The sequence below is a fragment of the Melanostigma gelatinosum genome, assembly GCF_949748355.1.
Source record: "Melanostigma gelatinosum genome assembly, chromosome: 6".
Taxonomy (NCBI): Eukaryota; Metazoa; Chordata; class Actinopteri; order Perciformes; family Zoarcidae; genus Melanostigma; species Melanostigma gelatinosum.
The window spans coordinates 15116327-15143900 of record NC_136639.1 but is presented as its reverse complement, the minus strand read 5'-3'; the positions used below and the strand labels follow the sequence as shown (position 1 = coordinate 15143900).

The 27574-nt window shown below is 39.5% G+C and overlaps 3 protein-coding genes and 1 pseudogene across 4 annotated transcripts; all 4 read left to right on the top strand.

The window, feature by feature from the left end:
* The first annotated feature begins 4941 nt into the window (after window positions 1–4941).
* Window positions 4942–9309, top strand: LOC306778101 (arrestin domain-containing protein 3-like). The gene is made up of 6 exons (XM_079269483.1): window positions 4942–5386; window positions 5481–5550; window positions 5878–6025; window positions 6911–7013; window positions 7117–7382; window positions 7534–9309. Exons 1-6 carry the CDS (start codon window positions 5110–5112, stop codon window positions 7615–7617), a joined length of 948 nt encoding a protein of 315 aa, XP_079125609.1. The 5' UTR covers window positions 4942–5109; the 3' UTR covers window positions 7618–9309.
* Window positions 9310–10184: 875 nt separating this feature from the next.
* Window positions 10185–18887, top strand: LOC306779032 (annotated as a pseudogene). Its single transcript, XR_013773158.1, has 13 exons — window positions 10185–10440; window positions 10950–11010; window positions 11244–11394; window positions 11521–11617; window positions 12534–12783; window positions 12891–12981; window positions 13878–14147; window positions 15077–15118; window positions 15830–15890; window positions 16166–16316; window positions 16767–16863; window positions 16943–17199; window positions 17871–18887. The product of XR_013773158.1 is annotated as an uncharacterized misc_RNA (transcript).
* Window positions 18888–19723: 836 nt separating this feature from the next.
* LOC306779031 (arrestin domain-containing protein 3-like) lies at window positions 19724–23162 on the top strand (the record flags this gene model as incomplete). The annotated part of the gene is made up of 6 exons (XM_079270770.1): window positions 19724–19982; window positions 20075–20135; window positions 20223–20370; window positions 20471–20567; window positions 21982–22238; window positions 22905–23162. 6 exons carry the CDS (start codon window positions 19724–19726, stop codon window positions 23160–23162), a joined length of 1080 nt encoding a protein of 359 aa, XP_079126896.1.
* Window positions 23163–24175: 1013 nt separating this feature from the next.
* On the top strand, window positions 24176–25832 carry LOC306778920 (arrestin domain-containing protein 3-like; the record flags this gene model as incomplete). Its single annotated transcript, XM_079270660.1, has 6 exons — window positions 24176–24434; window positions 24545–24605; window positions 24713–24884; window positions 24980–25067; window positions 25161–25417; window positions 25710–25832. The coding sequence occupies 6 exons, from the start codon at window positions 24176–24178 to the stop codon at window positions 25830–25832; spliced, it is 960 nt and encodes a 319-aa protein (XP_079126786.1).
* Window positions 25833–27574: the final 1742 nt, after the last annotated feature.

The window sequence follows — 27574 nt, the reverse complement described above, 5'->3', positions numbered from 1 at the left end:
TCTGTGTCTGTCCACAGCTGATCTTGCATTTCGCTACAGCAAACTGCATTATATTTTGGGTAGCCAGCTATGGCTGCATGCTCAAGGACCTACCGTGATTGTGGTGACTCGCACTTTATCAAAACACCTTTTATTGCCTGTTTTATATACTGTCATTGATTGCATGCTGACTCTTCACCCACTAACAGGCCCCCGGCCGGTATGGGCTCCTAGTGATAACACACTTGAGTGCGCTCACTCTTAGTGTTTTGGACGGCATGTTTGGCTAACAGCTACCGGAACTACCAGTACACACACTGCAGTGTACATTGCGCCACTCAACCAGCTTGTTGAGTTTAATTTAGTTTTTTGCTAAATTATATGTGTCTGATACGACGTCTTCGAGCCATTTGCCTGCATACATCACCTCTTGTATTTTAGTTTGAATGAAGTATGTTTTACTACGCCTAACAGCTCTACTGTCTAGACGGGGGTCTAGCCAATTGTGGGTTATACTCAATCACACAATACAGCAGTGGTCGTTGCAGATGCACCGGGCATAGATATGCACTCTACTGAGTGCACATTTTTACATGTTTCCATCACTGAGACATTAAGGTTCCTGCATATCTTGCTTAAAGGGGTTCAATATTCTGGAAAATGTACTTTATCCTATTCTTTTACTTGTCGAGGAAACATGAAACTACCACCAACAGCCAATTGGATTAGTTTAGCGTGAAGACTGGTCTAAGACTGAAAAGGGGGAAACAGCTTGCCTGGTTCTGTCTGAAGGTTACAAAATTCCCCTCCCCGCCCTCTAAAGCTCACGAATGAGTATATATTTTTAGTGAAAAATCTGAAAAAAGGAAGGTTTTGTATAGAATAGACAAACGATGTATGACGTGTTATTATTGAGTTTAAGAGGTGCTGGTAGCCAGATTACTTTTATTTTGAACAGAGCCAGGCTCGCTGTTTCCCCGTTTCCAGTCATATGCAAAGCTAAAATAATCGGCTGATGGCGGTAACTTCATATTTCCTATTTAACGGACGGATATGAGAGAGAGGTGTCAATCTTTTCATCAATCTCTTGGCAATAAAGCAAATAAGCTTAATTTCCAAAATGTCTAACTATTCCATGGATTAAGCGAAAGTTGCCATATTTTTATTGTGAGTATTTATTGTGTGAGAGATGGCATAACCCAATTAGCAGAATCCTTCTGTCATTTAAATACACCTACACTGTTTTCTGTGTTTCCCTTTCCAAAACCATTTCCCTGCAGTGCACCTATCCTCTCAGTGTCTCTCTTTCCTGTATCATCTCTTTTATCCCCTTTCCCTGTCACTTTTTTTCAGCCCTCCTGTTCCTCCCCCATCTCCCTTCTCCTTCACTTCCCCTCCTCCCCTCCTCCCCTCCCGCCCCCTCCTCCCCCCCCATACACCTCCTCTTCCTCTATCTAAATTGCAAATGGTAGTGCCGACTGCCAGAGGAGCTCCTCAATGTCATTAGAGCTGACCCTGTGGATTAACTAGAGGAGAGAGGCGATGTGTAGAAACTACAGATCAATAACGCGGCTTATCCTCTGGGTTATTTTACTGCACTTTGAATTTAGAGCTGATAAGCTGAAATGTCTACTCTGCTCCCGTACAACAAACAATAGGGTCATAACTGGGTGACATAGTGAAAATAGCAATTCCTACGAAAACATTGAAGAGTGATTAATTCCAAGAAATTACTCGGTTTGAGCTCGCACGAAGAATTGACAGGTATATGAAAACATTCATGACAAGGGATACATGTTGCACACACCGGCTGCCTCATTATGGAAGCTGATGTCAAAGAGAATCAGATAATAAGAGGAAATATTATGTTTCCAAATCTGTTCGGGTATATTTGGGAAAAAGTGTGAACAACATGAAGAAGAAATGAACCAAGACAAGCAAAAATGAATTTGTCATCTTGATGCAACTCAGTACTGGACACGACTGATCAAAATACCAACCACTCACAGCTGGATGATCCAATTAACAAAAAGAGATGCGATATCTATGAGATAAAGAGATGGATGGAAGCGATAGATGTGTGTGTGTGTGTGTGTGTGTGTGTGTGTACAGCCATCATACTGCGTGTGGTTGGTTTACCGAGTTGACAGGCAAAGTCAAGTCACCGTGAGCTCCACTAAACCTGATAGGTGCCCATATCAGAGACAGCTGAAGCCAAAGCCGGTTACAAATGATTGTGTGTGTGAGTCCAATATGTCCAACATCCCCATCAAAAGATCATGTTGCTAAGACTCTTTCACCTGAAAGCAGAATGTGCCAAACACTCATCTACATCAGACTTCTGCATTTACAGCAACCCACCGTTCACACAACCATAACCACACGTTACCTCTCAGGAGCCAGGCTTCTCACTGCACAGATTCTGAGTGAAGATCTGTTATTAGTCAGAAAACCTGCCACAGAGGCATAAAGGCAACAGGATTATTATCACAGAATGTATCATTTGTCAATTGTTTCTTGTTCATTACTCTGCCCTTTTTGATTAATGGGCTTGAATAAACACACAAGAGACGTTATGCAGCAGTTTATGAATAAGATAAACTTTCCAGGAGTGTCACGCGTAATCCTTAACAACATCAAAGAAATACAGATGGGATTTTGATTTCATGTGAATGCCACTATCTGGGTCTCCATTTATCAACGTAACAAAACAGTCTTTCCACTGTTTATAAGACTTCATGTTAAGTCTTTGAGTATAGCTAATGGACAGTTACAGAAAAGCAGATGATGATGATCAAAGTTTGTTGATTGAAGCGACCTCTGCTTTTGAGCTGTTCCTGTTTCAAAATGCAGCTGAAGAGCTAGCGCAATGTTTTGATCTAAATATCACAAACTGTCTTGTCAAACATTCAACTTGATTAAAGTTAAATACAAACCACATATAAACACGTTGACAATTGAAAATGAACCATAAAAAAAGGCATGGAGGTTTTGCCAACTTTGTACTCGACGTGTGCTGGAATGGAGATAGTTCCTGTGTGCGTTTCAACATAAGCTGGGGAAGAGTGAGTCTAGTAATGTACGACTTCCATATATCTGAAACAGTCCAAACATAATCGCTGACAAGTCCGTTGTACAATATATTGTGCCTCAATACACTTCAAAGAAAATCTCATCCTTTCGAGGAAACTGCCGGCAGGTCTATCCCCTCTCAAATAGAGCCAGAAAGCAGATAAGAAAAGATATGGGGTCAAGTTATCTTCTGCCGGTAGTTTTTTTATGCCTTTTGCTGTCTGTTTTAATGGCTCTTTATCAGAATTTTATGGCTGTATTGTGTACCATAAACCTATCAAAGGGCAATTAAACCACTTGTTATTAAAGCATTACAAAACGTAATGTTTAAAATGCCACTGTGAAGCTCATAGTTCTGAAATAATTGATGTATCTCAATGAAACATGGACGTGGGTTTTTAATGACACGTTAAGTTGTCAGTAAGTCTTTATAGTTATGGTTTATACAGTCTGAAGCATAATGAGCATCAGAATAAAGTATTTAGTGCCATCTAGTGGTTGACTAACTACAGGGTCAGTTCACCCAAATTACAAAAAAATCATACTGATATCAAGGAATGCTGATAGCTGTTATTGAATTTTCACACTTTGAAATTGTTGCTACAAAATAAATAGTTTCTATGGAAATGCATGTCAGGATGTGATGTGGATTATCCAGCAACTGGGATATTCATTTGGAAAGAGATGTTACAATCAAAACCTATTACCACAAACTATACCTCTCGAGGTAAGACATTTATTTTTGTGACTCGAGGGAACAAAGCCAACACTCCATTATTAAACCACAATGACACTGCAGAGCCATCTGGATGTTAATTCTTCAGTATTCACAGAATCCTGACGCTTTTACAGCAGTATCGTCTTTGTGGTTGTTTCAGAAAGCCTCCAGCATGATGTGCTTTGAGAGTTTACTGTCTACACCAGCATCTGGACTTCTATTTCCAAGACCTACTTGTTATCATTTCGAGCCACACCATCCGTTTGAGTAAAAAAACAAAAAAACATTAATTTTGAAAAATGAAAATGTGCTGCCAAATTATTTGAATAAGTTTGATGGTAATGGCATGTTTTACACATTTTCTACAATCTGTCGTCTCATAATTATCATCAACCAGATCATGATTGTGATATTCCAAAGTTTTAAAAGTTTATGTATTTTATTCACAAATGTAGAAACACACTGGGCACTATACTTGGCCAGAACGTCAGGATTATTATTATTTCTCTTTTTTTTCATCACAAATGAAGAAAGGATGCAAAATCGACAGATCTGTAAAACTGAGTTGCTCCACAAAGATTCCCACCCGAGCACCAATTTACATCTTGTGTTTAACAGAGATGTGCTCATAAGTTTCAGTGAAAGTAATACCACAGTGTAGAGGTAAAAGTCATGCATTCAAACTAAAGTAAAAGTTCAACAGAGAATCAAAATACAGCATAATATAGACCACTTAAAGTAACACAAGTAAAAGTAAGCCTACTCATTATGCAGAATGGCCAATTTCAGAATAACGTATATTACATTATTGGATTATGATTATTAATGCATTAGTGTGTTCATCCCTTTAATGTTGCAGCTGGTAAACGTGGAGCTGATTAAAATGACGTGAATTCCCCCTTATTTTAAGTTAACATACAATAATGCATATTAATAAGTTTGTCCTATGTATCATTCGTCTAAATCTGCAAAAAGTTGGCTCCCACACAATTGTACTTCAGTACAGCACTTGAGTATGTTAGTTATATTGCACAGCTGGTCTCATAGTATTTCACGGTTCAATCCCTTCTTCCCACTTCTTCAGTCCTTCGTCCCGTTGATCCTGGTCACGTGGGGCCTTGGCTCCGCCCAAAGTCAGGGCTGGTCCGCTAGTGTGTTGTGCGCCTGCGCAATTTGTTCAGTCCAATGTTTTGTTGTTGTAAACTGTCTGAGTTTGTTTTTTTGTAATACTTTATTGGTGATTGCGTGCACATAACAATCGATCTGTTTACTGTCGGTAAACTATTTAGACTTGTTCTTATCTTCAGACTGCTTTTTATTTTTTTTAACGTGTTTCAAAAATGTTCCAGCAGACGATAAAGCACTTCAAAATCAATTTCGACGTCTCGAATGAGAATAGTAGTTTCTCCAGTGGCGACCTGATCACGGGACACGTCTCCTTCGACCTGACGAAGGAGACGAAGATCACTTCAATATCGATGGCACTGGCAGGAAGGGCGAACGTCCACTGGTCCACCGGTGGAGGAGGGGGGAGAAAAAGAAGAAGCAATCGGAGACACTACTCGGCAAAACTGGACTTCTTTAAGCTCAAAAGCGTCATCGTGCAAGAAGACAGCGGTAAGCGCTCACTGAGGTTGTGTGGATGCATGGCAGCGTTGCAAACAGTAAGTCATTGTTCAGTAAAGTCACTCAGTTTGTCTTCCTCCTGCAGCTACTGGCGGGACGACACACCTACAGCCTGGCAGGCATCTGTATCCATTTACATGTCTGCTGCCTCAGGGGTGTGTATCAGACCTTTCCATGTGGGGTTTTGTCATCTGTGTTTTTCTTGTTTCTGTCACAGAGACTCTTGGGAGGAAACATGGTACTTTAGATACAGACATGTTGATGGCCAGTCATCATCATCAACCTTTATTGAGAAGCAACCCAAAGTCCATCAATACTGGTTTCTTCAATGTAGTCGCTGAGGTCTTTAGATACTTTAAGATAGTTCTCTATAATATCTGAGATTTTTTCTTCATCTTAATTCCTGCGAAAACGTGTGTGTATTGTTGCCAGGTGAAATCAGTATCTCACTATTTCCGTTTCTTTTTTTAAAATCAATGCAGAGACTTCCCATCTACCTTCCGTGGAGGTTTTGGACAGATATTGTACTCCTTGACAGTGGGCATCCACAGACCCTGGCATATGGCCAAAGACTTTGTGACAGAGTTGAACTTTGTCCACCACATCAATACCAACCAGCCAGAGTTGCACGTAAGTAATCTATGACCATGTTAACCCACCTGGGTCTTCCCACTCTCTGTGTAACATGTACAGCTTATCCTTATTGGAATATTAAGGATGGCTTGTTGGAGGGTAATTTGATTGACTACAATTTATCAGGAACTACATCAAACTAAAATAATAAAGGTCTGAAAAACAATGGTGAATAAGTATTCAGATCATTTACTTACATAAAAGTATCAATTCCACACTGTGCACATACTCCGCTACAAGTAAACGCCTTGCATTTAAACCTTACTTAAGTCAAATGATGTAGTAAGTATTCTCAGCAGAAATACTTTAAAATATATATATTTTTATTTTAAGAACTAGGAGAATTTTCTCAACACACAAAGGAGCACTTCATCATTCAGTTTATCAGAAAAAAAGTCTCCACATTTGGAGATTTTCACTGGACAGGAAGGGTTTGAAAATATATAATCTGAGTCGAGTAAATAAAGTTATCAGATAAATAACGTGGAGTAAAAGGTACAACAGTTCCCTCTGAGATGTAGTGGAGTATAAATGTGTGACACTATTGTCCCACAATGCAATGCACAATGTAAATCGAAGTGGCACTCTCATATACATCAAACCGTATCTCATCAGTCTGTCTGATGTCAAAAACCTCATAAAACATAACTTATTAAATATTTAGAAAATCAGTGGCATTCTAATGGTGTAGTTTGATGGAGGTCCATTCGTGTATCATTTCCTGTTAGTATATTGGGTATTTAGTTAAGTATGCAAATCACTGCTCAGGTTGACTTATTTGACCCCGTACTGTAATGTTCATGAGATATATAGGGATCCAATTGAACAATTCCTCACATACATTTATGTCCATTGCCCAAATGTTCTCCTGTTTCTCTGCAGGCTCCTCTCTCGGGCTCCAACAGCATGACACTGTGCAGCCTGTGGTGTGCCTCTGGTCCTATCACCATGGCAGTCAGCGTAGAGAAGAAAGCCTTCATGCCTGGTACTGTTTCCATCCACTCATCAATCCATCTGCATGTCGAAATATCCCCGACAGTGAAGCTTGAAACATTTGCTCACCATAACCCCATCTGTTCTTCCTCCAGGTGAAACTGTGAAAATCATTTGTCGGTTCAGTAATGCTTCAACTCGAACAGCTACTCCAAAGGTGGCGCTGCAACAGAAACAGGTTTTCTACACCTTAAACAGGATCAGCCAGAGGATGGCTATAAAAAAGTTGGCGTCGGTGACCGGAGCGCCCGTCAGAGCTCACACCCCTGACGCTCACGCCACGATCATGCTCGCTATTCCCACGCTTATACCGCTCACCATCTCTAACTGCAGCATCATAGATGTGGGTTACGTAATTGAGGTGAAGCTATAAGATGCTAACAGAAAATAATTTAATTGTTTTTTTATCCAGTTTGTCTCTTTCGTTTGCTACTTTAAATACATCTAAACCTGATGTCAGCTGTTGTATCTGTTTGCAGTCTGTTTATGTTCTTTTCTTGTGTCTCCTGCAGGTTAGCCTCAGCGTAAGACTGTCACCCGACCTCACAGTGCTGGTTCCCATCATTCTGTGTGACACCCCTGTTAACGCCTGTTAATCTAATATTACACGATGGAGATTTATTTCTCAGGGGTTTTTTGTATCAGGCTCACCTTTTATTATTTTTGTATAGCTTTTTCACCATGGAAAGATGGCCACTGGGTATTTTTCTGTTTCATTATAGTTAAAAGATGCTTCTCTTACATTGCTCACTTTGATAATATTCAGCTGCTACCTGTAGTCTTTCCACACTCAAAGTGTGTTTACTGTCTTGTTTCATACTTGATGTTTTGTCTCTGTGTGTTTTTAATATTTACCACTACACATATTAATCTCTCTCTCTCCCTGTCACATTTCATTCTTGTACACTTAATAGTGTAAATGTCAGTACTGTAACTGAAAGTTGCCGTTCTGTTAAATATTGTGTGGCGCCATACTGCCTTCAGTCAGTGTTCAGAGTTTTAGTTTTATGGATGCACTGTTCACTATGGATCCCTTTAAACATCCATATGTCTATGCAGTTTCAGCCTATGATCGTAGTTTGAAGCATCGGGGAAAAGATCTGTTCCAGTTTGAATATTATTACCACTTGTTTCATACCGAAGATTTTAATATTATATACATGTTCACTGTTATCATTCAGATAACATTCTCCTGTTCTTGTCGAAATGGAAAAGACGTTACTGTGTCAGAAGTCAAATCCAAATCTTCAAGGGATTCTCCCAGATACTATATTATTTTAAATATTGATAGATCTAAGTTCAGTTTTTTCATTTATTGTTTTAACATATTAACTGTCATTCAGAACACTATAGAGACAAATTTTACTCTAATCTGACTATATTAGAAGTTAAGCCAAAGTAAGGGTAAATGTGCTCTTTGATGATGATGATGATGAAGACCCCTCCATGCAAGCAGCTGAATGCTCTGCTGAACTGATTCAATACCATGAACCAAAATACTTTTTGCTCCCTTCAGCAGAGAAAAGACTGCAAGTACCGCGCAAACTAAATTCACTCGTTTTAGCCTAATTATGTGTCATTGCGAACCCAATCAGCTTCATTTCCTGGAGGAAAGCCGTCTCCTTTGCTATTCAGCTAACGCTCCCTCTAAGCGAGCCAGTATGTTCATTTTCACTAACTTTAGCTGGCTGGCTAATGCGGGTTCCCATCATCTCAGGCTGCTCCTTGCATATTGCTACTGTGTGAAAATTACATGATTAATGGTTTTTAAAAAATATATATGAAACTAATCTACGGTATTGGAAGTGAGCTCAGATTCAGATTGAGCCCACAGCTTGACAGCCATAGTTGGTGAGCATACTGACGAGCTTCAGCTGTTGCTAAACTTCAACCTCACTGCCTCCTGTTTTGGGCAATGATGTGCATGTAAATCATTTTTTGCTGCAAGTACATCCAGTCATAGATAGATTGTCCCAAAATGATCATTTGTGCCATGTATTGTTGCTCCATCAGTGTGTGGTTTGACTCATCGTCATCTGTGCCTAAAAAGCTGGTTTAAGTCAGTTTGATAATGAAAACATTATCGAAGGTGAATGTTTCCCAACTCACCCCCAAAGACAGATGTCACCAAATGACCCATCAGGTCTTGGGTGTGTCATACGAGGATGCAAAGAGACTCGTCAATAAAGACAGATTTTAAAGTGTTTTTCAACGTTGCAGTATAAATATGTAATGTTTAGATGAACTGAAATAAAAATGTGGTGTCAGTATGTTTTGCACCAAGATGATTTTTGTATTCGTCTTTAGTTTGTCCAGTCGTTTTAATCTCTTTTGCAACTATGTCTCTGTTACCAATATGGTGCTTGCTCTGCACAAAATGCTTACTACTACTACTAACTACCACACATATTTCACATAGCTGTTTCTATTATGACTTTAAACAAAGCCAATGGCAGGCACTAAATAAATCACAAGTCAATGGTGATGAAATGTAGTGATGACATCATTAACAGTTGTGCAAGGTGACTCGACAACAACAAGCCACTGCTGTTTTCAGGACAGCCTAATATCCCCTGGCTGTGTAGGCTTTCACAGTCGATTCTTTGTTGTACTATATTAGGTAGCATACACAGTGAATAGGGCACTGACACAACATGGCAAAAACATTTTGTTGTAATTCTTTATTCACCTTCAAAGCTTTTATTGTCTTATTTGTATAAGGGTGGAGCACTTTGTAACCCTGGTTTTAAAAGTGCTACGTTAATAAGACTTTTGAAATAATTGCTCATGAGAATAACGTGATTAGCTCACATGATCCCTGCTTGTGATGTGTTTGATATCTATTAGACACGAGAATGGTGGCTGCTAAACCAAGAATTATTGGCTCTAGAATATAAAATGTTACTTTGGGGAAAGCGTTGTGTTTTTTGCATAAATCAAGACAAAGCTTTCCCCAAAGTAACATTTTATATTCTAGAGCCAATAATTCTCAGTTGAGCAGCCACCATTCTAGTTCTAACGTGTAGGCAAGATTTATTGAAGTATTGCGGTTTAATTATTATCAAATCAGAGAGTCTATCCGCAGGCAGAGACACACCTCACAACATGTACAATCTCGCCTTTCTTGCTTACAGCTCTGCTTGGCAGTCACACAGTATGCGAAATGGCAAATAGTGTGAAGAGCTTTTCAGTGGGATATAATACCATGAACGAAAGTGATATTTTCACCAGTGGGGACAATATTTCAGGACAAATTACACTAGAGCTGTCAAAAAACTGCAAAATAGATTCACTCAGTGTGAAGCTGAAGGGGAATGCAGAAGACAAATGGACAGAAATGTATGGACGGGTAATTGTAACGTACCATAACAAAGAGAAGTACTTCAGTGTGAAGCAAGTTATCATTCAGGAGGGCCAAGGTAAGTGAGCTGCTCATGACATTTAATGTGTAATCAGATTATTCCATTCTATGTATATGTGATTAATGTGGCACTCTTTAAAAATACCACACACATGCTATGACAAATTGTTACAGAATGTATCTAAAATCACTCAACAGTACCATTGCATCTCTTTTTTCTGTGTGTTATTGCTGTCATTTTGCTTCTGTCACATCATTTTCTATGAGCATTGTTTAAATAGTATTAACTGTATTTGCACGTACAACATGACACACACCGTGGTATCAAGAAATCCTATTATTTGAAACAAATGTAAATTTGAGTTACTTACACATACAACAACATGATTCATGCAAGAGTTTACATAATCATTCAGGGCGATTAATAAACCGTTTTACGATTCAAAGTGGTCAACCTTGCTGACAAGAGTATCGTCTGACAGCTGCATTTATTAGTTCATGTTCTGATTAACAAACCTTGTATAATCAGTGACGGGAGTCACATTAACTAACTGTATTGCCTTTCAGGTAATAATGTCATTGGCCAAGGCTCCCATGTCTTCCCTTTCACCTTTCAGATCCCAGCACAGTGAGTTATAAAAAAACAAAAGGCTCATCAACAATTGTGTTTTTTTTTACCAGTTATTTAAAACATGTTTAAGTTAGTTTTTTCTTCATTAGAAACAAGCATCAATTACAATATCAACAATCTTTAATTTCCACTGGACATGAGTAGCTAAATAATGTAGCTCCTTAATCTAAATCTGCTATTACTGTCACTCAGTCGGTCTGTTTTGTGCGTTGTGTTGTCACGTCATGCAGAGACCTGCCATCCTCCTTTGAAGGCTCATTTGGAAAGATCCAGTACACACTGGAGGCAAATCTGAGCAGGGCGATGAGAGTAGACACCAAAGATAAAGCGAAGTTCACTCTCATCTGCAAAAGAAACCTAAACAGTGATCCGTCGATGATGGTACCCACCTCACAGCACACACACACACACTCACAAATGCAGGTTTATTGTGTTGGCTGTTGGACATTGACACCGCTGCAGGAATGAGAAATAACACTTCCAACATATTTATCATTTTCCTGTCAGACTCCACAGCACAGTATCACCAACAAGAAAATGAAGCTCTTTACATCGGGAACAGTTGGCATGGATGTGAATATTGCACGAACAGGCTTCCATCAAGGTCATTTTAGACCATGTGTGATCGAAAATGATTGCACATTATACATTATTACATTATATATTATACATTCACTAACAGATTAAAAGTGATTGGTAGTAAAACATAATTACCTCTTCACAGTTTAATCATATAGCTCAAAGCCCCTTCACTAATACAACCTTTTCATTGGTCTGAAGATAAGACAACAACAATATGGCATGTAATGATATATGGCAGAGATATAATCCAAACATGTTCTCCATGTTTGGAGGTTGCTCCTTCAAAACAAGTTAATTGGCAGGCTTTACATTCAAAGCTACTCATTTTGATAAAATTAATAGCACTTTCATTCTCTTCAAATGTAAAAGTTTACCAATTACAATGCAACTAACACTCAAGGATGTTGCTGCTACAGCTTTAATTGGTCTGGTTTGACCTGTGGCCTACAGTGGCTCATGCTAGCAAATTTAAGATAGATGTAACAGACATGAGTCAGACTTTTACTGCTTGTGCTATACGGCTACATTTTAGCATTTGTCATTATTCTGTACCGCTTGTAGATGAAGAGACTGCTGTTCATCAAAATGTACAAAGACTAGCTTTAAAGTGATTATTAACTAAATGAAATAATTATCTTTAAAATCCAGGTTTATAATTTTGGTGCATTTGTGGATTTAGATCCAGATCCATCAAGAGAATGTGAATTCATGTTGTATCCTGTAACAACATGAGAGACGATGCGAGTACATTGCATTCTGTCACAGCATTCAGATAATATATTGGCTGTCATTTGTCATGTGTCTCAACTAATGCAGCTGTAAACAGCTTTACAAACACAGTGTGTAAGTCAAACAGAGATTAAGAAGAAGAATTAACTGTATGAGAGCCGGTTTTGAGATTACAACCCTTGTATATTAAGCGCTACTCTGTTTCACAGGGGAAGGCATAAAGGTCGTGGCATGTATACAGAACACATCATCCCGTGAAATGAAGCCCAAGTACTGTTTGTATAAGAAGTACAGTTACTTTGCAAAGCGGAACTCGAAACCAAAGTCATCCTGAAAGAGGAGGGTGACGCCATCCCACCTTCTGCAGGTCAGACTGTCACCAGGATCATCACCATCCCTCCCGCCACGTGTGCGTCCATCTTAAACTGCAACATCATCAAAGCAGAGTACAGGCTCAAGGTGTGTATTTCTCTTCTCAAAACTGTCCTCAAACTGTGTCTGTAGGTCCTGATGCCAACTGGGCTGCACGATTGTCATGATAAGTGCTTGCTTTTTGTCCACCACAGGTCTATCTGGATGTCAAGTTTGCTTCAGACCCCGAGATCAAGTTCCCCATAGTCGTCCTGCCCGCTCTACCGGATCCCAATGATGGGGAGCGTCTGCCTGCTTACACCTTTTCCGCTTTCGCTTAAACCCTGTTATCCAGGCAGATGGCAAGCATGATGTTATTGTACTTGTCTGTTCATTTAGGACAATGATAAGAATATGAAGAGTCGGAAATGATGTCATACAGAATAAATGTTTGCTTCTTTTGAATGAACAATGAATACATAATAAAGTCTCTTATTCAGACCACGAAGTACCAGATCGAGAAAATACAGATTTAATTATTTTCAAGTCCATTTCTTTTATCAGTCTGACAACAGAAGACTTTCATGACCAATACCTTTGAAAGATATAACTTTTTAATGGATTCATGAAAATGGAATTCTTTCACCACCAGTATTCACTCTATCATTTTGCATGAAGGATGAATTGGAGTAATGAACATCAAGGTTTTGACAAAATGATGTAGCTGACACCTGGCCTCTTTTATTTCATTGCAACAGTTCAATAAATCATACCATTACAAAGCTTAGAATGTTAACACAATGTTGTTTTCATTTTGGCCATTTTTGATTTTGTAGTTACATTGGATTCTATTTAGAGAAAGGTTTTTCGAATAATTTGTTCATGCCCACTGACATGAATATAGCCAGAAATCATCTTAAAATAAATGCTGTGATCAAGTTAATACCATCTGCTTTACAAGAAAACGACGTGTAACCTTATAGATATGAATATGAGCCAAATCGTTTCATTGTATTCAACAAATAAAGTCACCAACGGTGTTGCTTGTACTGTTGTTTGTGTTCGAAGTCATTTGATGCTCGTATGTGTGGTCGGGTCCCTCCTCTAGACTATGACACGCGCATCGCAGAAGTTAGAGGTGGTCTTACTGTACTCCAGTTTGCACTTCGCCTCATTTGATATCGGGGGTTTTCCGCGTTGAACACGCAACATGCCGACCACCGTAAAGAGCCTCAAAGTCACCTATGACCCCGTTAATGAGAAAAACACGTTTACCAGTGGCGACTGCGTTTCAGGTGAGGTGACGCTGGAGTTGGACAAAGAGTGCACAATGGAGTCCCTGATGATCAAATTCAAGGGGAAAGCAGAAGTCCTGTGGACCGAGAGGTACGGTGAAACGACTGTGGTTTACCACTCCAAGGACAAGTACTTCAGCATCAAACATTACTTCATTCGAGACAAAGATGTCAAAGGTAAGTGCGTGATTACATAACGAGGATTTAACATTGGCTGCTTTGCAGAAGCTTTGACTGAAAGCTCGCGATCATTCCCAAACTGAGAGCGCAGCCCTCGTTCCGTGTCTTGAACTTATTTTCATTCCAGCCGCACCCTGTTTGCGCAACTTGTTTGCGCAACTTGAGGAGAACCTTCTTTATCCTGAGATGTAAACTATGGCACGACATGTGGAAGATGAGATATGCACAGAAGTAATGGTGATGTGTGTAATGTAATGTGTGCATAATTGCAAACAGATCGATTTGCAGTGCATTGAGCTGTGTTCCATTGTTTCATATTACATAAGAAAAAACCCTTCACACGCACATTGAGGCAAACGCCCTTGCTCATTGTTTTCGACACCAAAATTGTGTAAAATGCTAACACAATATAATAATAATGCCTTTATTTATATAGCACCTTTAAAAGTTCACAAAGTGCTTTGACAGACAAAGCAGCAAAAACAAGGAAACAACAACAACAACAGAAAACTCAGTGAGACAGTTTGATACATTCAAATTAAACTACGTCTACGAAATAAATGAAATAAAATAATAAAAATATATACATACATACACACATATATACATATCCACTTGCTATGCTAATTTGATGACATTGTCAAATCAATTAGTCAGTAGACAATACATTATTCAGCAACTGTTTTGATAATTGTTGTTTAGGTCATTTATGTGCCCTAAAAATGTCCTCCAGCTTCTGAGTTGTGAGGATTTTTTGTTTGTGAGGATTAATGTGATCATAAACTGAACTTGGATCTCTCCTTGGGTTTACAGAAATTGTGATCGATATTTTTCTACGATTTTCTGACTTTTCTTCAGAACAAATATTTCATAGCTCAGGTAACGAATGTGTATTGCTGTTAATTCATTATGCTGATTTTCTGCAGGAGATGACAACCAAACACTACTGACAAACAATGGAGAACCATGTAAGTATTTCACAGTTGAGCTGAGGCTCCTATCCCCAGGGGGTAGTTCAAACTTCAACATTTGGGAGGATGTTTTGAGTGAACATGTTCTTTTACGGGTTCTAACCCTAGTTTGTTATTTCTATTGTTAAATTATAGCTCATCACAAAAGTAGACCAAAGTCAAAAACCCTCGGGCCAATCATCACAAAAATGTCTGAATATTTCAATTAAATCGACCACTCCAATTAGTGCAAAACTTGCAGGATAGGTTTCATGATAATAGATAAATACTTTATTATTTAATGTTAAACCACATTTGTAAAACTATTCTCAAACCACCCAATTTGTGGCACCACCAGTATCAATACTTTCCGTCTTTCTGACCGTGGCTCAGAGGTAGAGCTTGGCGTCCTGCAATAGGGAGATCAGCAGTTCGCTTCCCGGCTGTAAATGGGTGTGACTGGAGATTGATAGTGTTCAAGTGGGTTGAGTGCTCGGACAACCGGTAAGGTGTTATACAAGTTCATTTACCATGGCCCTAGTCACTGAAGAGTGTGATTGATCTTTCTTTAGACAGAATTAAAACCGACAAAGGTGATTTTTGCTCATCTTTGTAAAGCCCAAAACTGCACTTTTTGTCAGTTGAGCTGCTTCCTTCTGTGTGTGAAAATGTTTAGAACCTGCAATTGCCTCTTGCAGCTATATTTTACAATTTCTTGTTGCTTTTCAGACAGAAATGTTGTTGCCGCAGGATGTCACGTTTACCCATTCACCTTTCAGATCCCTTTCCAGTAAGTTCTCATTCTTAAAGTGTTTCTCTAATGAGTTAGACACACACACTTATTACCTCCACACTTGATCAAAATATGGTACTTGCATATAATCTTCTAAAAAGCATCTATATAGATCAACCTCAGGTCTTGCAGGAGTTTATTTTTTAAAGGTTCAATGAACTCATTTAGAAAAGTCAAAGGTTGTATTCTTTTTTTAGACCTATACTGTCTCGTATGTGCAATGCATTAAACTATGTCCAGTCATCTCATGGCCTTCTGCTCTTGTGCTTTAGGAATATGCCCTCCTCCTTTCAAGGCTCTGTTGGTAAAATTGTGTACTCGCTAGAAGCCAAGCTGAGCAGATCAATGAGGATTCCCACTAAAGACTCAACAAAGATCAACTTTGTGTCGAAGGAAGACCTGACCGGTGACCCTGAGCTCATGGTATGTGCTTAGATATACATCTGCATTCCTGTCATTCCAAATCTCCATGCATTGGTGAAAGCAGTTGAATGACTCAAATCCACTCTTTCTTTAGTACCTGCAAGGAGGTGCATTTAGCAATGTGCTTAAACCTCAACTGTCTTTGCATTCAGCCAACCAATACAGCTTTAAAAAGGCACACAGCATACCCAGTGTTGCTGGTGAATGATCACTTTGAGGTTATGTTCTGAAACGTAGATATTTTTTGTGTCACTGGTAGAGATGATATCTAGTTGTTCACCGGTTGAATCGACTCTATTGGCACTGCTTTTGTTTGTTTGGCTGGCCGGCACTGGAGGTGGACATTTGAGACACCTGACTAAAAGATAATAGGTGAAGTGTGCTTCTCGCTCTCTCTCTCGCTCTCTCGGTTGTTGTTTAGGTGTATTAATAAATCTTGTCCTCTTTCAGACACCCCAGCACGAGTCGAAGGATAAGAAACTGAAATTTCTCAACTCTGGAACGGTAGCCATGGATGTGAATCTTGAAAAAACAGGATTCTTCCAAGGTGACTGCTCTTAAAGTGATATTGACACTTGTTTGTGTCATGCCAAGGATTGTTTCGACATCTCTGGTCTGTTTCACAGGAGAGGGATTAAAGGTTCTGGCCTGCATTCAGAACAACTCGTCTCGCAAGATCACGCCCAAGTACTGTGTGTACAGAAAGCACATCTTCTTTGCACGAGGGAGGAGAAACGTCAGTACTAAAGACCTCCTTAAAGAGGTGGGAGATCCCATCCTTCCGTCTGCCAACGAAAAGTTCACCAGAGTCATCACCATCCCATTTGATGTGGAGCCCTCCATCCTCAACTGCAGTATCATCAAAGCAGAGTACAGACTCCGGGTAAAGCCAACTTCACACTACTCCACTACTCGTCGCCAGGTTGCTGCTCACACTACACAGCTTGCTGTCTTGTAACTGGGAGTCTTGAAGTTGTAGTTTTCACACGACATGACTGACCAGCATCAAGGGGTCACAGGGGATTTAAGAGGATAGATAATGCAACTCATCAAAAATGATACGGTGTAATAAATCGTTGACCAAATGTCATGAGAAAAAGTAAGCACACTGCGTAATAACTGTTTCAAATGATATACTCTTTGAATTATGTAGCAGCAAGATTGAAAATGAAAAGTGAAGGGATATTGGGTATTGTTATGTCTACCTATCAAGAGGAGTGTCCCCTACAGCGGCACTTGGCAGACTTTGGGGCTGCCCCCTCTTAGTCGATTAGTTCACTCATCTGTAATTTCGGTCTCCTTCGACCGAGATTTCTTTTATCTATTAGTCATTTTTAATTATGAGCACATCTCTGTTAAACACGAGGATTCAAGTGGTACTTTTGTGTGATTCTTTTTGGAGAAACTCCACAGATCTGTCGATTTAAATTTCCTAATTGAATGATTTTTGTATTCACACAGGATGTAAATAATCGTGAATGCACAAAATACATTGTGATTATTCTGGTTATTAAACAAAATCCAACCATGTGACTTCAACCATATTTTCTACAGGTCTACCTCGATGTCAAATATGCCTCAGACCCGGAGATCAAATTTTCCATCGTTATCCTGCCGGCCCCTCAGGTTCCTGCTGTGCTGGCTCCACCACCTGCTGCTTCTGGCTTTGGATTCGAACCATTTGGGAGCACAAACCCACCAGCCTGGGGCATTGTACCACCACAACCACCAGCAGCATCCGGACCTTTGGATCCCCCACCTCCCTATGCAGCATGTGGAATGTACCCTCCTATGACGGATTTTGGAAATAAATGACGGGACTATGAAGATACTTTGATAAAGAGATAGAAATATAAATTACAGTGTACGTTCATTTATTCATTCATTAGCGTTGCATGTTGTTATGATAATATATTCACTGCTCTTCCAACGTTCCAAAGGACTATTCTGCATTTGTTTTCTTAAAGAGAGATTTTTCTTTCAAGACTTTCTGGTCTAAGTGGTCTGGTAGAATCCGCCACTATCTGAACTGCGGCAGTGTATGGTTGATTGCGTGCAGCGTAATGTCTCAGGGAGACATCAATTATTGTTTCAATGTATGTTTTAAATCTCCTTTACTTTTTACGACTGAATTTTATTTCTTACACTGTTTCTTTAATTGTTTTTAAATCTCCTTTTCTTTTGCCTTATGTTTTGATGCTTTTAATGGTTTTATGTGAAGCACTTTGAATTACCTTGTTGTTGAAATGTGCTATACAAATAAACTTGCCTTGCCTTGCCTTGCTGCAATGAAGTGTAGCTCTATTTACCTCTATACAGGGGAGTGTTGTGTATTGGAAAGTAGTGGAATAATATTGATAGTAGAGTTGCACCAATACTGATATCAGATATCGGTCTGATACTGACTTACAGCCTGGATCTGATACCATTATTTACTACAAAGAGGAAATGTTGACCCCATATGAGCCAGCTCGCAGCCTCCGGTGGGACTATTCTGGCTGTTCCAAATTCGAGGCTCAAAAAGTGTGATAAACTTGCTTTAAACATGAAATGCTTTGGAAATAAAACATTTTCTCGAAACAATGTCACAGCCTTTAATTCATATCTGCCTCTGGAACTAATGATGCCACCCAAACACTATAAAACAGTTGGGATTTTATTTGTGGTGCACAAAATATTGAAAATGAAATCTTTGAAAAAAATCAGCAGCATTGCATCCTTCCAGAAATTTCTGTGAGATAATGGACACCACTTGAATATTTTTTTAAATAACCTGTGCAAAAAATGTTGAGGTTTGTGGATTATCAGTAACCAGACCATAGTTTGTGTAGAGACTAGTCACGGACACTGACTAACTGAAGCTGGTCCCCACGAAAGCTGGTTAAAAAAATGACTTTCTTTTAGTCCTGTATACAATTTCTATTGATCCATTGTGAAAATTCCAGGTCATTCAACTGTAATTTCCTTTGGACTTAAATCCCATCATGTCAAGTGCAATATGTACAGTAATGGAAATTAGTTTGATGTGAATGGAAAATATGTCATGTGACACGTTGAGAAAGCGTAGCATGTGAGTCATAAACACAGGTATCACTCTCCACCCACTGAGGTGGTTATTAAGAGAGCAGTGTGATTGAATGCTCTGACTATCAGCACAGTTGCAATTCAAGCCATTGTTTAAACTTTTTAGTAAACTGGTGAGTTTGCAGAGCTGAATGTTCCCATGCCATTGTGTGCGCATGTGTGTCTCTAGCCTTTGGGCACAGAAGAGAAAAACAAGTTTGACCAGATTTGCATTCCTGAGATCAGATATAAACAGCGTGGAGCAGCTGGTTTGGGGGTTACAAGCCTTGACTCTCCTTTTTGGAGATGATTTTGATTTTCCACTGTGTATTTCTTCGTGGAAAATGACCATCAAAAACTTCACGATTGAATATGATGCCATCAACAGCAAAAACACCTTCACAAATGGAGATACCGTCAATGGGAGAATCATCGTAGAGGCTTCTAAGGAAACCAGAATCCAATCGCTTGTTTTTACAGCAAAAGGAGAAGCTCAGGTCAGATGGAGTGAATATTATGGACAACATCAACATCATGTGTACTGGGCCAATGAGAAATATTACGATGTCAAACATCATATCTTGAGAGAGGCAAGACAAGATGGTAAAGTGTCAAATTAATACCATTGTTAACTTTAGACAATGATTCATTCATAATATACAGTTTGAGGACTTATAATACGTATTCGGTTCCAGGCACTGAGGTCATTGGTAAAGGAAGACATGTATTTCCTTTTTCCTTCAAGATTCCAGACAGGTACCAGTTCTTTACTTCATCTTTATTTTACGCTGATGTTTTACTTCTTTTCATGTCATTTAAATTATCTGTATGTGTGCTTCACAGGAACATCCCATCATCTTTCAAAACCAGCATAGGCAGAATTGTTCATAAAGTGAAGGCAGAGCTTAAACAATCAATGAAGCTGACAAAAGAGGTTAAAACCTACTTCACATTTGTGTCCAAAGCAGACATGGACATTCCCGGACTTATGGTAAGAAATAATTCATCTTCAAAACTGCAACTATTTAATGATAAGTGTTGTCTAAGCAGAAGAGACTGTTCTGATCTGAGGTGGGGGTCTGTTCTCATAGGATCCCCAGTTTGGCTGTAAGGATACATCTGTCAAAGGTTTTGGTTCTGGAAACATTTCAATGGATGTTCACACTCAGCGGATGGGATACAAGCAAGGTAATAATGAATCCCTCATCTGACGAATTTAGATTCACAAGCCTTTCCTTGTTCAGTAACTCGACACACAGAGCAGCTATTTGTTGAAGAATGTTTACACTACCTACATGCTTCGTCACGGAAACACGAGTTACAAACTCTTGTTTGGCAACAACTCACTCCTCTCTAAACTGCCAGGAACTGAGTGACACGTCGCCATGAGAATGACTTGATGCTGGCAGAAAAGAGCCAATCTCATTTTCCTGTGCCGCTCTCTCCACTTGAGTACTTGGGCTGAATGTAAACGATGATCGGAATATAACATTGCATCTACAGACATTATTCCTCCAACTGCTAAAACATTTTTCGAGAGAAACAGCGAGATTACATACCTGTGTGCTCTGGACATGCTGGGAACATAAGGGCGGCAGGGCACACATCCCTACACAGAAGGTGAAAGGTGTGGGGGAGGGTCAATACAGGTCCAACAGGTTTTACCTGTGGTGCAAGTGGTGCACTTTACACTAACAGGTACATTCAGAGGAAAGTTGTATCAGCACCAGCTAGTTAGTCTCCATCAACGACCGAAGAGGCAGAAAAAAAATCTTGTTAAGGGGCATCATAGGAGACTGAATGTTTATGGTCTTCATGATTGTTTTGAACTTATATTCGAAGGTTTTAGCAGATACAGTAAGATTGCATTGGATTTTAGTTTATATTTACTATATAGCCCGACTAATATTGAATTTTAAGGCTGATGCAATATTGATATTTGGGAGTACGATAATGGTATAATCGGCTGATACATAAATATAAACAAATCACAGAAGCAAACCTAGAGGACACACGTATGACACATGTATGTAATGGTGACGCTGTTTGACATTTCTGTACTACAAGTTCTTGTTACTGATTGGCGACATACACACTGATACGTGCAATAAGCTGATATCGGCCTGTTTTATTGTGAACTTTATCATTTATGAACAGATGCCTATTCACATTGGAATGTGAATATAACTTTACGATTGCCATACTTGATGGCTGTTTTGTAAAAGCAATAGCTCACTTCAGTCTGTGATATGTTGTGATTATATAATGCTAAGGGGCATTGTTCAGCCTGACGCGAAGCAAAGTGATATGATCACAACATACAAAGGCCTGTGTTGAGCTTTTGCTTAAATATCTTGTCTGTTGACAGACAGAAGTTTCACAATGACTGCTCTTCATTGATTGAGTTTATGCCATCCCTGATCTGCCTGGTGTGACTCTTTAATGTTTAATAATGTCTTCAAGTAACAATGTAGCACTTTTTTCTCTTCGGTTGTCATGTGGTCCACCTATCAATCAAAAAGAAACACAATGCGAGGGCATACACATTATCCTCATGCACAATTGCAACTGCTATCGAATACTGTTTGCATTTATTTTACAGGCGAGGCTCTCCAAGTCACAGTTGAAATCAACAACAAGTCAACTCGTTCAGTGAAGCCCAAATTCATACTGTATGAGAAGAAGAGTTTCTTCGCCCAGGGTCGCAGGAGAGTTTGCACAAATGAGATCCTAAAGGAGAAGATTGAGTCTGTTGCATCTTCTGGAAAACAGACCGTGACTAAGGTGATCACCATCCCCAGGGAACTACCCCCCTCCATCTTGAACTGCTCCATCATCAAGCAGGAGTACAGGCTGAAGGTAAACTTCATTACATTGTGGTCAAAAGTAATCCTGCATTTCCTCTTTCTGAGCCATTCAGCCATTCTGTTCATAGATTAGTAACTTGTGGGCTTTTCCATGTTTCTGTTTTCATTGTTTTAATGTCTTATTTGTACTTTTAGTTGGTGAATGAGGTTTCATTTTTCAGTTACAGGTGACATAAAAATAAAAAAAAGTGATATCGTGATATTATAAACAAATGCTTTCCAGGAAAAGGCGTAGCACTTATGCCATGATATGAAATATACAAAATGACAAAGGGACCATTTTCTTCACTGACTGTTTGTAAAATGACCAAGCAAATACCAAAATAAACTTGTAAAAAGGCAGAGCACCCAATGAATTCTACAAACACCAGAGAGAGCGCTAACCTATACAGTACACAAAACAAAGGAATACTGTAAGAAACAAAAGAAAGACACGATAACTAAACCATATTGACACAGAAGGTTTCCCACTATGTATTCCATCAAAAAACAACAACATTCTGAATATTAATATTTGGAGACTTTTAACCCATCCCTCATTCATTGTTCATTGTGTTTGCCAAATGAGTCCATTATGCACACAGCATGTAATACTGTACGCTATTCTGGTGATATGAAAAAAGATCCAACATTATAACATCAGCGATATTTTTCACAGATCCATCTAAACATCAAATATGCTCCGGACCCAGAGATCAAGCTTCCTATAGTCATCCTACCTTCCTTTGAGGTGGCTGCTACTGAACAACCACCTGGTGCTGCTGGTTTTGGATTTGAAGTGTTTGGGAACCAGGACCAAGAAGTACCCTGGAACATGAAGCCTCAACCCCAACCAGCACCCCATGCTGCGGAGCCCCCACCTCCCTATGGAGCTCATGCAATGTACCCTTCTATCAACTATAAGAGTGCACTGTAAATACGCCACAGATATGGCTTTTTTTTATTGAATTGTGAATTTATGTGTTCCGTGTATACTAACTAGATTTTCATCAGCTGTATTAAATGAAGAACATAATTACCGTTGACTAAACATATAGTAACACTGTACATGTTACACTGTACATGAATATGTATTGAAGATGTTTCCTTTATAAATTATAAATCATTTTCTACTGATAGTTAGTTGCTACTATATTTTCTTACTCAATTAATACAAAAGTCAGGTCGCTATATATTCATACCTGTATATATTTTCATTTGACCAGTAAAGATGGCTAAACTGTATCTTACGTTTCAACTCATGATTTTATTGGTGTCAGTGTGTATAAACCCACAGGGAAAATGAAATATTTTAACGAACTTTAATTGTATTACCACTTACAACCATATACATATGTCAATATTATGCATGAATTCCATTTTTAAAAGGGGTTGCACCGTCTCGCAGCAAACAGAGCGTGACTATATGCAGATTGCCACCCTTAGAAAAAAACTGCCCTCCATCTTGAACTGCTGCATCATCCAGCGATGGCAAGTTTAAGGTAAACAGCATTATCTTATGTCAATAGAAAGCTTGAAGAACGTGTACTGACTTTGAATCTGTTAGCACTAGGCCACCTTTTTCGCAGATGTAATTTATTTTTTAATTTGACACCAAGTTCTCGATGTTTCTTTGGTTACATCTCTCAATATATTTGGCCTAATTTAGCCTGCAAGGCTGCCGGCTAGAGTTACCTGTGTGAAAGTGACACCTGCAGCTCTTGGTCACATGGTGTGACACAGATACAGCTTGTGGAGGAGTCCACTGCTACAGTACATAAGTCAGCCTTGCCTGATCCATGCTCATCGACGAAAGGCTCCACTTCAATACCACCGTAGATCAAGTCAAACCTGCTTCCGGTAAATGAATAGGAATTATTTAGCACAAAAGGAGGATCGTACAGTTTTCACTTCATTATTTTTGGCAAGGTTATTCGATGTAGACTCATCATGACTGTCAAGCATCTCTTGGTGGATTACAACAAGGTGAATGAACGAGGCACCTTCTCTCCCGGTGACACCCTCTCTGGCAGGGTGACAGTGGTGACCAGCGGGGAAACCAAAGTGCAGTGTTTTTTGGTCAAAGCCAAAGGAAAAGCTAAAGTAACGTGGCACGAAAAAGAAGGACAAGCCACAGGGACGCACAGGGACAAGAAGAAATACTTTTATTTTGAGCACATTGTTATTCAGGATAAAAACAAAGGAGATGGTTAGTATTGTCACACTGAGAATGTAAAGCTTTTGAATTGAATGATTTTTTTTACAGTCTTTAAACTAATTGATGAATGTTCATTTAACAAAAATATTTCTTTTCATAAGGTTCAGAAGTCATCCACTCTGGGAAAAATGTGTATCCATTCACCTTTGAGATTCCAAATACGTGAGTGTGTAATATGTATTTATAACTATATTTCTGATAAACGCATTTCTTTTTAGGCTGGTGAAATAAAATAATCGTTGTTATGTATTGGGCATATTTGCTTACAGAGATATGCCTTCATCTTACGAGGGGAAATGGGGCAAAATAACATATAGTGTGCGAGCACAGCTGACGCAGTCGATCTGGCTGGTCCACAAAACCAAGACTGAGTTCCCTTTCCTGACCAAGTCTGAGTTCCCCTTTGCCTCCAGATCAGAAATGATAATCATCGGACTAAAGGTATGGAATAGAGTTGCCTTTGTACCTGAATCGTTCGTGCTTTTGTATGTGTTTAAAGATGTAGCTTCTTGATGGCGTATGTTTCCATTTGGTAGGAAAAACAACATGCAACCAGGATTTCATTTCATGGCTCGGCAAAGGTTGCTATGAACGCTACCTCTGAAAAACTGTCAGTAAAGCAAGGTAAACAGATTTCCCTAAGAATATATATTTTTTTTTTCTGAATGGCCTGAACTGAAACCTTAATGGTGTTATATTCTTCCTAAATGTAAATAGGTGAAGCAATGGCAGTCTCTGTGGAGGTACTCAATGACTCTGCACGCACAGTAACACCCACATTCTACCTGTGTGAAAAGCAGACCTTTGTTGCTCAGTCAAAGAGGACTGTACACACAAGTGAAACCCTCTTTGGGAGAGGTGACCCTATTGCAGCTGAGACCAGTCAGTCCATCACCAAAGTCCTGAGTATCCCTACACAACTCCACCCAACCTTCTTCAACTGCTGCATGATGAAGCTCGAGTACAGACTCAAGGTATTTATACCTATTTTGCCATGCATGATAACACCACTTGGCTGTATGGGGGGGAGACAGAGATAGAGAGAAAGAGGGAGGCGGCTTACAGGGGACAGCCCTCGTGGCTTGTCTACACGCTAATGATGGTTACATGTTGGACAAAGTGCCATATTACAGCCCGACCTGTTCAGTCTTGTTCTCCTCTTCCCAACCTGCTCTCTGAGAGCCAGAGCCAAGCAATCGTATGCTGCACTATGATAAGTGGATACACTACAGAACAGTATTATAAGTTGTGTTTCTTTGGTTGCAGGTCCGTCTTGATTTCCCAAGAGAATCAGAAATCAAACTTCCTCTGGTCATTCTGCTGGGCTCGCCGAAACCGCATCAACAAAAACCTAAGAGATCCATCTGGTTTCAAAACCTTCCTGGTTAAAACTATTCAACGGATCAAGAGCCAGTTGTATATGAATGTTTCATGACAAGAAGCAACATGACTCAAAACAATAACACAGAATAACTGTGTAGCTGCTTTTAATTTAGTTCAAACTACTTCAAATGCATAATTCACTGTGCGCTCTCTTGTCCACTAGATGGAGATGTGTGTCACGAAGCGGCCTACCAGTAATACTTGATTCATTTGAGTGTTTGGACTTAAAAAATACTCCATTACAGTCACACCTGTGAATCACATATTACCACCTTTGACATTATCAGATTAATATTGATGCATCTATATGACATTTTACTTTTGTAGCTGGTTGAGGTGGAGCTAGTTTAATACTTTATACACAGTAAGGTAGTTTAGCTTCATGGGTAAGAAAGATGAAATACCTATAGTTCTGCTACAACTACCTAACGAACTGACTGTACAACTACCTACAAATTGTACTTACATGTACTTGAGTAAATATACTTACTCTCTACTACTGCACTGGAAGATGTAAAAAGCTGAATTTGGATGTTAGGGGAAGAAGTCCTTTAATAAGAGAGTAAAGGTGAAGACAGGCTTCTTCTTTATGAGGTACTACGGTAATTCATTTGAGCCGATATGAATAATTTACATTTAGAAGTCATTCGTCGTCACGATCGTGACCGTTGGGAATGAAGAGACAAACAATGACTCAGTAAGAGAGAATTCGATGTTGGGGGTTTCTCACGCTCATCTTTGTTCATGGACTCATTTTGCAACAGAGGAAAAGTATTGAACAAAGGCACATTCACGATTCTAACAGTACATGTGTTACCCAAGCAGCAGTTCTTAAGTGAAACCAGGCCCATGTTCATGACAGAGACTCAGAGATCTTTCCCTGCCCAGGAGGGGAAACATGTTGAGAGCTGAGCATTTTATTGTTGGGATCCATCCTGGAAACATTAGATCTGGCTATTGTGACACCACATAGCCCACAGCACACCCACCTACCCAGAGAGAGAGAGAGAGAGAGAGAGAGAGAGAGAGAGAGAGAGAGAGAGAGAGAGAGAGAGAGAGAGAGAGACAGAGCGAGAGAGAGAGAGAGAGAGAGAGAGAGAGTGACAGAGAGAGAGAGAGACAGAGAGACAGAGACAGAGAGAGAGAGAGAGAGAGAGAGAGAGATACAGAGAGACAGAGAGAGAGAGAGAGAGACAGAGAGAGCGCGAGAGAGAGAGAGCGAGAGAGAGAGAGAGAGAGAGAGTGAGAGAGAGAGACAGAGAGCGAGAGAGAGAGAGAGAGAGAACAGTGTAACACAAATAAGTCTTCACGATTTCACGTTCAGCCCACAAAACAGAGATTACTCACTACATTAACAACACAAACGCACAAGAGTAACCAACAAACACAGGCTTCAGATCTTGCTGTTCAGGTGTACATGTACTCTGCACTGCTGTTGTGGGAATTGAAAAATATTGCTCATATTTCAACTCACCTTTGCTGCAAATCACTTGTTATTGTGTGTTACTTGAGCCTGTTAGAAAATGTATAAATATTTGAGTGGAAACACATCAAATGTAATTCAAATTGTATGTCAAACCTGTTTTATGTATCACTTATTGTAAGCATCTGTAATAACTGTGGTAGTATAATGACTATGTGGGTGAGGAGGACTGACTGACAGCCAATGAAATAACTCAGCAAATGTTGGAAAAATGGAAAGTACAGGGTCTAAAAGCTGTTTGATTAAACAGCACATCATTTGGTTT